Source organism: Tiliqua scincoides, chromosome 3 (assembly GCF_035046505.1).
Source record: "Tiliqua scincoides isolate rTilSci1 chromosome 3, rTilSci1.hap2, whole genome shotgun sequence".
Classification (NCBI taxonomy): Eukaryota; Metazoa; Chordata; class Lepidosauria; order Squamata; family Scincidae; genus Tiliqua; species Tiliqua scincoides.
The window spans coordinates 165,303,016-165,318,597 of NC_089823.1; the positions used below are offsets into that span (position 1 = coordinate 165,303,016).

The window sequence follows — 15,582 nt, forward strand, 5'->3', positions numbered from 1 at the left end:
TATGTGTCTCCTTTATGAGCAGATCTTTTTAAAAGTGTTTTCTGCCATCCAGTAAATGTTACAAAGAGAATCAGGCATGCTTAAAATAAGGTCAGTCTGGAGATACAGTCATTTAACCCTGCCACGGGTTTTATACTACAGTAGTTTAACAGATGGACAGTAATTTAACCAGAAACTCAGCAGAAATGCTACTCAATAAAATGACTGTTTTTGATGTGCATGGCAGGGTAAAAGCTTTTCACTGATAAAACTCACCTCCTTCTTCCCCTTCCCATCACACCTTTTCATGAGATTTTTTTAAAAGCTTAGAAATACAAATAGTATACCCAATAAAAAACATTTATTATGATAAATGATAATGGGAATGAAAGCCGGGCATAATTGTCTATGTGATAAGGGTTTTTGACATGGAAGCAGTCAAATATACAGAAGAGTCTTTTCATCACTGTCATTGGTGAGTGAAACCTGTGGTGTTTTCTTCTCTCTTCTTTTCTGCCACTGGAGGTTTTGGTGAGCTTGTCTGAGTCATCCTTATTAACCTTATCAGCCTTGCAACTGTTAGCGATTGCTGATAGGACTCCATTGATCTCCTCCTCTGCCTCTTCATCCTCCTCCTGGAAGGAAATTGGACAAAGCTATGAGATTTGAGAATACATGCAGCCACCCCCATGTGCACAATCACAACAGCTCAGAAAACTACTAGCCAGCATAGTTCTTGACACAGATTCTTGGGGCTCTGTTGACCTGCCCACTGTATTTGCCCTCAGAAAAGCCCCTTCCCAGCTTCTCAATTCTTTCTAGAACTCTTACCTAGCTTGCTTACTAGGTCCTTATGCTTCATGTAAGGCACCCTTGTCAAGTATTAGCAATGTTCTAGTATAGTCAGTCAAGGAACTAGAGCAGGGGTGCCCAAATTCCATCCTGCAGGCCATTTGTGACTCTCGGGGACCCCCAATGTGGCCCACAGGGAGCCCCCAGTCTCCAATGAGCCTCTGGCCCACCAGACACTTGCTGGAGCCGATGGTGGCCCAACATGACTGCTCTTAGCATGAGGGTTGACTGTTTGACCTCTCACACAAGCTGTGGGCCGAGGGCTCCCTCCACTGCTTGCTGTTTCACATCTGTGAAGCAGCAGTGGCAGCAAAAGAAAGGCTTGCCTTGCTTTGCGCAAGGCCTTTTATAGGCCTTGCGCTATTGCAAGACCTTCATTCATTCATGTAAGTTCCATCTCTAATATATTCACTTATGTAAATTTATTCAAATTTTAAATGTAAAATCTTTTTTCCCCCCGGACCCTGACACAGTGTCAGAGAGATGATGTGGCCCTCCTGCCAAAAACACCCCCGGACTAGAGCAGGAATTCTCAAACTGCATTGCAATGCCTCAGGGCACCACAGTGAATTCAAAGGGACATTGGCTCTCTTGGGTGTGCCATCTTGGCCAGGCTGAGATCATGCAATCTTGCAAGATTTTGCATTATCTTGGGAGAATGCTGGTGGTTGTCTCATCCTCCTTGTGTCACAGCACCGTAAAAGAATTCCTATGACACCATGGATGCCATGGCCAGGGTAACTTTGGGAATTGATGGACTAGTTTTGTTTAGATTGAACATAATAATTGAGACTGCAATGATAAACACACTTACTAGGGAGTTAGTACCAGGAAATCTTGTTGCCCTACTGAAGTTCCCTTGAAAAGCTGCTACTGAAGGTTGGAGAATATGAGATGGAAATTTGGAGTGTAAGGGGAAGCCACCTGGAAACCACAAGCAGAGCAGTGCATCCGCTAGTGGTTTCCAGTTATTCATCCCTCCCCCATCAGTCTCCCCCTACATCCCACACTGTTAAGGAGAGACCTCGGATGTACACAGAGAATTGTTCTGTGAAGTTCTCAGAATTCAGGAGAAAAGATTAGATTAGCTTCACTTATGATCTTCTGTCACAGCAGAGTTATGGAACCTGGCATTGTATTTGGGGGGGAGGGGGAGGCAGAAAGATGAAACCTCACAATTCTCATTCATTATAAAAGGGAAACAGTACTGATGATCATCTGTCCATAAAATAAATTTGGTCGATGGGTCTGAGTGCCTTTTTCAGGCGACATATTCATTCTTTTACAGTGAAAATGATAACAATTGTATCAAGCTGCAGGTTTATTACACAGCAGGAAAGGATGTTAGACATACATTCCTTTTCTGCTGCTGCTTTCTGAACATTGTTTGCAGGTGGCTGATGCTTTATCGGATTGCTTTTAGCTCCTTTATGCACCCTAAGAGGAAACTAAACAGTGTGTGAAAAATGCAGTGTCTGGCATGGTGCATCATGGCCTCTCAGAATCCACTCTTCTCCCAGGGAGCTTAACAAGATGTGTTTCTAGTGCAAGTTTGCTTATCCTGTTGCCCTAGTGAAAAGAAGAAAGAGAATCTATATTTGAACTACAAATCTCTACCTGCTTTACAAATGTGGAGCATCAGGGGACATTTAAAGAACTGTTGAGAGGCTGTGGGCAAAGAAGAAAATGAAGCATTTTCACATTCTGAAAATGTGAACACAGGAAGTTGTCTTTTTCTGAGTCAGACCACTGGTTCATCTAGCTTGCTGATGCCGGAGGTGGCTTTCCAAGGTCTCAAGCAGGAGCTGTTCCTCTGTCCTACCTGGAGATTGAACTGGGACCTTCTGTGTGCCAAGCAGGTGCTCCTTTACAGAGCTATAATCCCGGCCTAAAGCCAACCTTGCATTTCAAGTGGGAGCTTAACTAGGAGTGTATTTTTATACAGAAATATGATTTACTCTTCTCTCAGTTCCTGTCCTGGCAAGCAGAGAGCAGTATAAAAATTAGTTGCAGCCTTTGTGGAAAGCAATTACATTACAGCTAAACCCTGCTGGAAATGATAACTGAGGAGTTTTGTTGTTGTTGTTATTGTTTCTATTAATGGATGTGATTGTTCAAATTCAACAAACCAATGGATGAGGAAAAGATGTCACTTGTGTGGAAAGGGAAAGGTGTTTGAGATGCTGAATACTTCCAACTAGGGAGCATATTGGGGGATTTTTGAGAAAGCCTCTTTTAAAATGCATTTGTTAAAAGTTGCCTGACAAGCCTTATTCTTGTATTAAATGCCATGAAGATTCACAAATGTGCATACACATGTACATGGGCACACAACATACACACCCATACTCTATCAGGTTATGTTTGAAAAAACCTTTCTTGACTCTTGTTCCTTGAAAAGCTCTATGGACAACTGCACCTTGCTTGCCTAGTACATTTGACCCTGTGAACCAAATCCACATCCTGGGACCTACCTGAAATGGAGCCAACAAAGTCATTAATCATACAAGAAAAGAGTCTTCAACACTGTCCTGGTCCTCACGAATTCACTGGCCAAATGCAATCAAGGAGTCTATCCTAATGAAACAACTGGCCTCCAGAGTTAGTCATAAATCCTTTGGTGCACCCTTTGTAAAGTGCAAAACAATAGTAACACCCACTTAGGGTTGCAGATGAGCAATCAAGAGCCACCAAGCTACAAAAGAAGGTCCATTAATGATCTCACCTCACAGAAGAGCTCAAGGTATTATACAGGAAGAAAAAGTATAAAAAGCTGGGTCACCAGATTTTTGTTGCTCACCACTCTGTCTACTTTGCTGCAGATACATTTATTTGTTGGACCTGCTGGTGCTGCATTAAACCACCCCCATTCCAGCTACTACCCGAGAACCACTCTGCTGTGCTGCCACCCAGGACTGGTAACTACCGCTCCTGTTTTCTTGCCCATCTTCTTCTGTTCCCTCCCCTCCCTTAATTTCAACTCTGGGCTTGCTCAAAGCTCTTTCAGCCTTGTTATACCCTGCTTCGGAAAAGGATCTCTTGTTTTCAGCATTCTAGCCCTGCAACTCTTGCAGTGAAACAGCAGAAACATACTGATAGACTTGGTCCTTGGCAAAGCCTTGCCATCAACCCACAAACTCCCCTTTATCTTTACTTGTTTCATATGCAGTCAAACTGACGACACGCTTACTGCTACCATCTTTTGTGGGTGCATGTGTTTTAGTCTACTTTTCTTTGGTTTATTCCCTCTCCCTGCTTTTCTTTGGTTTATTCTCTCAGACTATCCCCACAATACAGGTATGTTTGTTGCACCTTCATACTTGGTTCCCTCTGCATTCCCTGCCATGCCATTGGCCACAGGGTCCCAGCATATGAAACAGATTTCCCCCATGACTGCATGTTAATGCTTGTCAGAAAAGCACATCCAATAACATAAGACAATGGAATTTCATTTCAGTAATAACTTCCATAATCTGAACATTTCTCCTGTGATGATGTTGTTTCATGTAATCACTATTTCACATTTGTTAAAGTTTCTTTTAGTGCATTCATTGTTACCTGTGATAAATTTAGGCGGCTCCTATGCTTAGTGAATGGTTATTGAAATATCTGGACATTGTGAGACTGAGGGTACAGTCCTAACCAACTTTCCAGCACTGGCATAGCTGTGCCAGTGGGGCATTTGCTGCATCCTGCAGTTGGGGGGCAGTCATGGAGGCCTCCTCAAGGTAGGACAATGTTTGTTCCCTTACCTTGTGCTGGAAAGTTGGTTAAGACTGCAGCCTGAATAACATGGCAGTGAAGAAATGGGTATGACAGAACCTTTTTTGGACATTGTACATATGTATATTCATTTTTCACATTTTTATATCATCCTTCCTCCAAGGAGCTCAGGATGGTGTACATAGTTCCTCCCCTCCTTTTGTCATCATAACAACCCTGTGAAGTAGGTGAGGCAGAGAGATAGTGACAGGCCTAAAGTCATCCAGGAAGCTTTGTGGCTGAGTGGAGACTTGAACCTGGATCTTGCAGGTCTGAGTTCAACTTCCAAACCACTACACCATCCTGGCTGAGAAGAAATTTTTTCAATCTTTTCTTCATATTGAATAAAAATATTTTTTTAGAAAATCATTGTGATAGTCTATCTGTACATGACAGGAATAAAATTTACATGTATGTATGGCTGCATGTATTCTATTTTTCACCATTTGTTCCATCAAGGAGGCATCTCTGGCAAACCTTTTCCAGCCCTCTGTTTGTCACACTAGAATACCCTGAATGATGTGGGCGCTAATGCATTGTGAATAACTGGAACATATTTCTTAGAATATTCTATTCTGGTTCTGAACTAGGACTGAACACTGATTACTAGTCTGGGGTTTCTCAACTTGTTCATGCTTTGCTTTTTGTCTTCCTTCTTTCCTTCTGGTTCAAGTATGAGACACAAAATAAAGGGATGAAGGCATTTCGTGAAGTGGAATATCTCACACTAGTGCTGAAGTGCTATTGACAATGACTGCTATTAAAAAGAATAATCAACATATTTGAGGCTGCAATCATATACACGTTTACCAGGAAATAAATCCCACTGAACTCAGTGGGACTCCATTCTGAGTAGACGTGCATAGGATTGGCCTGTCAGCCTCTCAGAACATTGCAACATTGCAACATTCAAACATTGCAAGACAATTGACGTTGCCATTGTCATCTGCACGCTTCTCAGCAAATGCGTATAACGTTGATAGAGCAGATATACATCTGTAAACACACAGTGGGTGTGACTTGAGGAGTGCAGCCTATCATGCCTACGCTAAACCTTTCTACTATGTCTCGGTGCATTTCTGGAGATATATATCCCCTTTAAGCCTTTTGATGCAGAAAACATCCAGCTGGAAAGTAGTGAACAAGAGAAGTTGTGATCAAGATCCATGAGTTCCACAACCACAAAATATGGTTTTCTTGATTACAGTGTTGAATGTTCACCCAACTGAAAATACATGTATATGTGATCTGCCCTCTATAAGAAGTCAGAAATATTATGGTAAATTGTTGCTCAAAGTTGAAGTCCAGATATGACTTCATGCTACAGGGAGTAATGGACAGAAGAGTTGAACGAACAGACAGGGAAGATGGTAGATGAAAGAATTAAAAGAAAACAAATACCTTTGTGAGTTTCTTCACACCAGATCGATTGAGGGTGCAGAAATGAGCCACAGCATACTCCAACAAAGCACCGAAGATGAAGCTAAAGCAAATCCCCAGGTAGACATCAATTGCTTTGATGAAGCAGTTAGCATTAGGAAGTGATGTCCTGGCTCCCATCATAAGTGTTGTCATTGTGAGTACAGTTGTAACACCTATGGAAAATGAAAACAAAAAAAAAAACAGAGACAATGTCGCAGAATTGTCAGTAGTGGCATCTCCCAGTTTAGTATTCTGTGGGCTAGGATGTCCTCCATTCATACATTTCAACCCATACATTTCTTAGAACAAAATGTATAGAGCTTTAACCTTTGAAAAGCTTGGTGTAGTAGAATATTTTTGGAAATTTTGGAAATCTTATTTTGGAAATCCGGGGAAGATAGTTCTGTTCCATGGTTGACAAAAGCAGAGGGGTGTGTGAGTGCATGCATTGCAAGCCTACGCATATTTACTCAGGTTCCACTATGTTCAAAGGGGCTTACTCTTTAGTAAATGTGTTTAGGATCGTGGCTGTTTATTGTGGGGGGGGGGGGAAACAGATGAATTGCAGATCTTCTCTGCTGTACCCCCAGTAATGACTGAATAGCTGTTTATTTAAGCTCATCCAAAAGCAAGAAGACTTCATGATTCCTTCTCTCAGGCAAGCTATTTCCTGTGCATTTGATTAGTTTGGCTCTTAGTTTGGCTCCTTTTTGGATGGGCAGAGAAGTGTGAGGGCTGAGACAGTGCTTCAAGTCACTCCAGCCTTTCCTATCTCTTGGGATGCCAAATGCCAACTCACTGGGGCCAGATGATGGCCTTTCTGCCAGCTTGCATGCATGGCCGCCAGCCATTGTACTGGCAGCCTCATTTGTGGTCACCTGCAGAATGTCACTTCCTCTGTGTGTTCTGCCAGCAGAAGGGGTGGATAGGATTGAGTTGCCCTTCTATTTTTAAGGGGATCTGTTTTCCTGCCACCAGTTCTGCCGATTTCTTGAGATATCATACAGAACTTTATGTCTATATACATAACCTTTCCCCAGAGCCCCCAAGTTTTTCTTTTCTTTTTCCAGATAGTGTGCATGCCTATACTAAAATCATTTCTGGAATGATTGTTGTTCCGTATTGCCTCCATAGTTGTATAATGCTCCCCAGGCCATTTTCCCTCTTATATAATATACAAGAAAAATCCAAATGGAATCTGCATGATGTACTGAAGTGGCAAACCAAAACATAATGACATAAAGCACTGGAGTCCTGAATCTCATTGAAGCAGATCTTGCAGAGTATGCAACAAATACAGTCAGTTCTCATTAACTGCTATGGTTAGGTTCTTGGAAATCTTAGCTAATTCGCAGATAATGAACCATTGATCCTATATGGGATCAATAGGGTTAGGTGCAAGGGGTGCCTTAGGGGAAAGGGGTACCTTATCTGCATCAGAAGAATCCAGTAGAGGCCCTCAGGAAACCAGCAGAGAGCAGTAGAAAGTTCCAAAAGATCTCTGAATGCTGGAGAGCTCTTCCAGAGGCCGTGGGGACCTTCAGAATGGTGCCTGCGACCAGCACGGACCCCTTTCAAATGGACAGTGGAAGCTTCTGCCAGTCATTTTAAAGGGGTCAGCGCTGATCATGGGTGCCATTCTGAACGTCCTTGTAACCTCAGAAGTTCTCAGTATAGTGGATAATGAGAACAGAGATGCGGATAATGTAGGTAGCAGTTTCTGCCCCTTGCAGATACACAAATGCACAGATAGAGAATTCACATATAAAGGGAACTGACTGTACACACACCGTAATGTTTCTGTTTGTTCACTGTGTATCCCCCTTCTCATATGCTGGCATTGTGGGAACCACTGGGGCAGCTCCTTCCTACATTGCACAGGTAATATGAGAAGCACAGAACCATGTGGGAGCATCCTCTCCAAGCCTCCTCTCTGGGTTTTGGGAGAGGTGGTGTTGGACTGTAGTGTGGGCTCCTCACACAAGGCTCAAGACTTCTCATGTTAACCAAGTGATATTGGAAGAAAAGAGAGCTGCAACAGCTCCTATGCCACCAACACAATACGTCAGTGTGGCTACAGGTGGGTCATTTCCCTCTGGTTCTCACCTATGCAGATTCTGGCTGGAACCGATGACTGGCTTATCCAGAACGACACCCAGGAGAGAACAACCAGTAAGCTGGATGGTACATACGTCTCAAGGATGAAATATAGAATGTTTCTCTTGAGTTCAAAGTGGAAGACTAGCTTTGGATAGTGTCCTGTTTAAAAAAAATACAATAGGCAATTTAGATGAATGTATGCTGATCACATAATAGGAGAATGGGTTTTACTCTGCGGATGGTAATTCCATTTTTGTTATGCTTTAAATATTTTTGAGCAGGATGTTCAACTTACAAGTCCACCAGAGTCAAATCTATGTCTATATCTGTATCCACATACTGTATATATACACACTTATCTATATATTAACATAAATGAGTTTGGTATTCAGTGTTGGATACTGTCAGAAAAATTGCCCCAAACACCACCCTGGAGTGAGATTCCCCTTAGGAATCTGTGAAGTCACGGCCAAACAACACACCGAGGCAGCTAGGTATGTTAACACAACCAATTTATTAATTGGTTAACACAACAAATTTATTATCAGATTGGACAGATTTCTAGTTACAAGCCGAGATGGGTATGTGCAACCTCCTGGTTTTAGAAATAGGCTACCTGAGAAGGTCAGGTGAAAGGTCCAGGTACACAAGGATCATGTTGTCTTGTATACCCCTGGAGGCCTCTAGTGGTCCATTATGAGATACAGGAAGATGAACTAGATGGGACTTTGGCCTGATTCAGCAGGGCTCTTCTTATAGCACTGTGCTTGGAACCATATGTCATCCACCCTACCAGTGATGTGGAGTTACTGATAGCTTGGAATGCATGCAGTTGCTGCTTCTCTTAGTACCAAGCTTGAATTGTTGGCTTGAACTGCTAGCTGGTCATTACTTATGGCCACCGCAAACCTTACCCACCCAGAAGTCCTTGGTAAAATGCAATATGCTGTCATTTGTGTTGGGGTATGGGGAAACAGGATTTTCTTCCCACTCAGAAGGGTTTCCTGTTGTTTCTTACATTTACTAAACAGTAGTGCAAACAAGAGATCTAGGAACAGCTTGCTTGCTGGGGGACCAGAGGTTGCAAGGTAATTGCAAGGTAAGTGGATTTATGGATGCTTGCTGATTACTACTAGATTAGATTCTGACTGCCTGATTTTTAAGCGATGGAAAAGGGAAAAGGGAAAAATAAAGATCTAGTACTGGCTGTCCAATAATGAGGAACTGGGATTTGAAAGATAACTTATATGTGTAAGGATTAAAAAATGTTTTCCAGGAATACTTTGCTATTGATATTAAGTTCCAGCTCTATTTGCAACAAATATTAACAAAAATTGGTTGAAATCTGGCTAATTTTACAGTGATCCTGGCATTATGCACCTGTTGAATTTTGTATAACATGTATTTACCAGTTGCAAATTAAATTTTATACAAATATATGTGAATTATTTTTCACTGGTATATCTTATCTGATCTCCTTAATGAGCATGCATTGCCTATCTGGCAGTATCAATGTTTTATTGTTTATAATGTTATGTACTGATATCCAGCTGTATACATACCCACTGCTTATATAACAATTAAGTGGCAAAGCATACTTAGGGCCCAATCCTATCCAACTTTCCAGAGCCAATGAAGCCATGCCACTGGAGCATGTGCTGCATTCCTGCAGTGGGGACACAGTCACAGAATCCTTCTCAAGGTTAAGGAATGTTTGTTCTCTTACCCTGGAGCTGCACTGCTGTTGCATCAGTGCTGGAAAGCTGAATAGGATTGCACCCTCAATCAAGGCAATACGATTCACTTTCAAGGTGCTGGGATGTGTGTGTTACTCAGAAATAAGTTCTATTTCGCTAAATGGAGTTTGCTTCCTTGTTAGAGTGTTCTGGATTGAAGCTTACAGAACTGACCTTCCTATGACTTGTGCCCATTGCTGTGTCAGGCACATTTTCTTGCATGCATCCCTGTGAACTCAAAATAAAGTGCTATATGTCAATGTTCTTTTTCTTTTTCTTTTTTAATTAAAGTCCTCTGGCTTCTCCAGGCAATTCGAGAAAGAAGTGTGTGGTCAGCCACAAAAAGCACATTCCACTCTCTGCCATCAAATATGTATTTAACCCACCCTCCCATGGGTGCCAATCAAGACAAACAGTGGTACAGCGATCCCACATAAAGTGCACTACTGTGTGTCATGCTTCCTATTTTGGGCCTTAAAAGTTATTGCAGTGAAGCATGTTGGTGGCCTCGATGTGAAGATGATTTTACAAATATTTAATGAGTACTTCAAAAACGGATGAAGCTGGACATTATATTGCTGCAGGAGATATTAAGAAGTATTGTTCTTTGCTGCTTTCAGTGAACCAATCTTTGGACAGTATTCATGTCAGTAAGTTAGCTTGGCTTCAGTCTCACCAACCTTAAATTTCACCAAAAGGTTGTTCTAAGATCTGTTCTGAACACCATTTCAGTCCTGCTGTTCATGAGAGTTCTCTCTAACTCACAGTACCACTAGACTTCATAAACTTCACACAGTAGTGTAGCAGGAGAGGGGCAAAATGGTAAGTACTGCAAGCACCGCAACGTGCCATGTAAGTGGCCCCTCCCACTCACTGCTGGAGTCATTTCGGGCAGGAAGGAAGGAAGGAAGGAAGGAAGAAAGATAAGACACATGGAATGGTAATCTTTGTGAGAGCTACTGCAATGGAAGTCACCTTTGCAAAGACTAGTATTCCCATAAGCCTCTTCACCTTTCTTTTTGCTATTTGGAGAGAAAAGAAGTCGTCCTGTGCAGCAGTTTACACTTGCTACTGTCTCTGCCAGTTTGGGAAGACAAAAGGAGCTCTCCATTGTTGCTGGGATAAGTAAAGGGTTATTGAAGCTGGCTGAAAGCTGTTAATGAGATGGGACCAGGATTTTTTGAGCTCTGGTTGAGAAGCCAAGTTTTGGAAATTTGCCTCTCCTTTGTGGGGAGGATTTTAGAACTCCAAATGTTCATTCTGAGTTCCAGTGGTGATAGGTGCTTTCCAGCAGCTGCAAAGCGCAACATGCTACAGCGCACGGGCCGACCACAACCAGAAACAGCAGCAAATTCCACGTGGCGGTGGACCGAGGCCCAACACCCCAGGTAGGATCGTGCAGGGGTGGGAGGAAGGTGCAGGAGGGTGGAATACATGGCGGGATTGGTGGGAGCAGGGAGGAGAGCAGATTGTGACCAGGACTGGGGTTTGCCAAATCCAAGTCTCCTTCCTGGGCTCAATCCACCTTCACAGGTCCATGCAGAATTGCACCTGCAATATCTCTGCCTCAGGTTCAAGTAGACTCATCAGCCTGACAGTGGCTTACCCTGGGACAAGGGAACAAATGTTCTCTTGCCCCAAGGAGGCCTCTGGAGGCCAAAATTCCCCTGCAGGATGCAGCAGACACGCCACTGGTGCCACAAGAAAATAGGTTGGACTGTTCTGTTAAGACTCAGGGAGTTCAACACTCTAGCAAATTCTGCAGGTGATCAGAATATCATTTCCAGTACAAGTAACAACAGTTCTCCAGACTTACTCTAAAGGCATTTCTAAAAAGCCAACTGGACTATTCCAGAAAAAGAAGGTTAATGGGCTATGTATCTTTTATTTAAAGATGTGTGAAGCACTCAGTACATAATATAAAGACATGGACTGGAAAACTAAGAAAGAAAGAATCTATTATAATTATGCTTCTGGTTGTACTGTACTTGTTGGGGGGAAAAAACTTAATCCATTTAAACAAGAACAATAGCCTCCAATTTTGCTTTTCTAGTGCCATTAGGATAGTTCCTCCCTGGGGTAGGAGAAGGTAGACATGCATTTTATTTTTTGAATAGCGAACAGGTTCTGCTTTCTCTCTGGGCAGATTAGCGCTGTAGAATTATCTGCCATCTTTGAGCATGATGTTGTCTAGCTAGAAGCAGAGAGGGAAGCAAGCAGATGCTAGTTATATAAGTAGCAAGGTACTTTCTGTTCATGGTCTGCTAACTGTACTCTTCCATGGATGGGCCCTTTAATATTTAAAAGTAAACCAGTAATAATATTTCCTGTTTCAACAGGGCACTCCCATAGAAAGAGAGCACTGTATTGTCTTTGAAATTAGGGATCTCAAAAATGTACTCTTGAATTATCAATGGCAAATCCAATAGCTTCCCTAGACATTCTTATGGAAAAGAAGTTCCATCTGGTGTCTTGTGCAGAAGAGAAAATGTGTGCAGTGTACAAGGAAAAAAATTGGAAAATAACTCTTAAGAGTATTAAACATACTGACAGTTCTTGTGCCCTGTAGAAGGGCCGGTAGCAGCTACAGAGTCATGATCCAGGAAGTCCATGACATGAAGTTACATGCCTACAGCTAAAGGTCCATTTCCTCTAGCACACTGAGGTATGCAACCAGGAACAACCCTTGGCAGCAGTACACAGCGTCTTGCATAAACATCACATCTTTTTGTGACATTTATCCCCAGGTGATTGTCTTCTGCACCCTTCCACATTATCCTAAAGGAAGCCTGCAGTTAGTTATTTACTTTCTGACCATTTTCCACTTGCATTTAGGCTTATAAGTAGGCTTGCAGGTACTGAGAGGTAAGGCTGGGGGTCATCCTTTAATACAGATACTGATGAGTAAAACATAATGTTCAAGTTCCTATCCAAATATCTGCTCAAGAAAGAAGGCTCTCAATGGCACACAGAAATTGCTAGATTGTTATCCTCCAACTTGGGATGACCAAGACAAATAGTATGACCTTGCAATTACTTGTAATTGTCTTCTAAATGTCATCCCTACCTCCCATTGCCTTTCCAGTCCATGAATATATTTTGATATGTATGCCAATTGTATTGCAGCCTTTTTGCATTGTATTGCAAAGTACAATTGTATTGCAGCCTTTTTGCATTGGCTGATTTTTTTAAAAATAATTTTATTGCTCTTCTACAAAGCAATAAATCAATTACATAAAAACAACAAATTACAAACGTAGAATCCTAGAAAAACACAGTCCGTAAACAATACTGGTAGTACTAAACATATCCTAAAACTGAAATTTATGGAGCATTGCTCAGGAAAGCACAGCATAATCCTCAACTTGTCTATTCAGAAGGAAGTCCCATTGAATTCAATGAGGCTAACTTTCAGGAAAGTATATATAGGATTGCAACCTCAGGGCCCAATCCTAATTAAAGCCTCCTCTGCTGAGCAACCATGCCAACAGAATGCACATCCAGTGAGGGGCAGTCTGGACCTCTCCTCAAGGTATGGGAATTTTTGTTCTTTTACCTTAGGAAGCCTTTGCTATCTCTATGAATCTCCTCAGATCTGAGCCAGCTATTTTGATGCTGGTGTAACTCTGAGAAGCCTACTGGGGGCATGTCTGAGATGGGTGTTCAGGATCTGGCCGCCGCCGCTCTGACCCATCCTGCCCTTGCTGAGCCCTGATCTTGCCTCTTTGCCGGCAGAAACCTGCCAGCAACTGCTGCTGCAATTTGTGGCTTCTGGGCTGCTGCAAAGGTGGCCATGCAGTAGCTACCAGCGAAGGGGCTGCTGCGATGGTGGGGCCCTTGTAGTGCCTGTGTACCTGGCAGTCTGCCAGCATTACAGGACATCAGGATTGGGCAGTAAGAAAAACAGGCTTTTCAGCAAGTCCACGATGCAAGTTCATGTCTAGGAAAAACCACTGATAGGTTTGCTTCATTATCTCTACCTGTTTCATAGACAGCTTCGGATACAGATGTATAATGGTCTTCTACTGTGTACTGTGCCAGTCGAAGGGTATCCAAGCCTTTAACGGAGTCATTTCCTCTTGTCCAGTAAAACATGACATCATTAATGTTATAACCCCCTGAAGGTGGAAGGGAGAAAAAAAGAGAGAAATCTAAAAAGTCAGTTCGATATGTCCATGTTGTACAAACCTCTTAAAAACACTGGCAACATTTTTACTTGCTTCACTTTATTATTTATACAGTCCTATCAATGAATATGGTGCTCAATACAGAATGAGAGGGCAGAGCTTATAAATAGATGCAACCGAAACCATGTAAGAAGGGATGGGAAATGAAGGCAGAAGGGAGAGAATTATATGCAGTTATTCGTCCTTAAGCTTAGCTGTTATGGTAGAGTGGACTAAGGAGTGACTTGGTTTACTGGCTGCCTGGAGAGTCCAAGATATAGCCTTTGGGTTAAGTTTAGTGAACAAGAAAGATAAAGTCAAGCCACAAATCAGCGTTTTGTACTTTATACAGCAGCATGACATAGATTGTTCCATTTTTAAACATGAAACAAAAAGTACTCAAAAAAGATCAAAGAAGATTAAACTTTTCGCCTATAGATCAGTGGTTCCCAAACTGGAGGGTTGTGACCCACCAGACAGGGAAGCACTTGTCCTGCCTCTTTAAAGACAGAGAGAGGGGGAAGACAGCAGCATGATCCCCAGGATCCCCATGGATCATGCTGCTGCTGGGGATGGAAGGAGGGATTTTTACTCACCAGCCTAGAGCGCCGCAGTCCTGGGGATTTTGGAGGGTCCAGGAAATCCTCTGCAGGGCTCCCTGCACCTCCAAACAATTTAAAATTAGGGGGGAAAATGAGCACTTCTGGTTTTTGTTGTGAAACCAGAAGTGCTCATTTTTCCCCCTATTTTTAACATGTTTGGAGATATGTAGAGGGCTCCTGGACTTCCCCCCAGAACCCTGATGCTGGAAGCTAGTGAGTTAAAAAAAAAAATCCCCAGCAGCAGCATAATCCTGCTGATTGCATTGCTGCCATCGCCCCTCCCCTCCATACACTTACAGTGCTCCCGACCCCCTTGCAGAAGTTTGGGAAGCGCTGCTATAGGTAGTTTCATTACTTACAGGGCAGGTGGTTTGCATGAGAATTGGCATGGCTATTGGCTGGAAGTCTTGCATGGGTAAAGTCATTTGTATATAGATGACTTTAAATTCAAAGGCCCAAATCCAGCAGTTGGTATACACACATGCTAAAGACCTTGTGACACAGTATACAAGCTCTACATCATATAAGCTCTACCCACAATGTCTGGCCTTATGCATGGACAAAAACAGGACAGATCGAAAGATCTACTTCTGATGGATGCAAATCAACACTGAATGCAGCCAACTTGTGTGTGTGGGTGCAGATCAAGAAAGAATACAACTTGCACTGTAGCTCTTGTCTAGTATAGATGAAAACATGCATTTCTAGATGTCTAGAATGTATTTCAAGGAGTTAGAGGGACATAATCATCTGGGTGTGCGTAGAGACACATTGCATGCCCTGAGCCACTTTTGCTCCAATTAGAATAGCTCCCGAATCTGCAATGTTTTACTTTCTCCTGTAGGAATGAATGGCATGGGAGAAATCTGTGCAAATCCCCTTGTGAGGGTAGGGAAGATGACTGTGCGGAGGAGAGCAGAAGAGAGGCCGTTCTGGGTAGCTGAAGCTCCACTGCATTTATTT

General features: G+C 42.6%; 1 protein-coding gene across 1 annotated transcript in view; it reads right to left on the reverse strand.

Annotated features, from left to right (window-relative positions):
• Positions 1 to 305: 305 nt before the first annotated feature.
• The window catches only part of LOC136644909 (gamma-aminobutyric acid receptor subunit pi-like), a 50,358-nt gene continuing 35,081 nt past the window's right edge, over positions 306 to 15,582 (reverse strand). The window contains exons 6-9 of the mRNA XM_066621121.1: positions 13,832 to 13,969; positions 8,122 to 8,274; positions 5,995 to 6,188; positions 306 to 614 (exon numbers count right to left, since the gene is read on the reverse strand). Coding sequence (XP_066477218.1) covers positions 306 to 614; positions 5,995 to 6,188; positions 8,122 to 8,274; positions 13,832 to 13,969 — 794 coding nt within the window. The remainder of the gene's footprint in view (positions 615 to 5,994; positions 6,189 to 8,121; positions 8,275 to 13,831; positions 13,970 to 15,582) is intronic.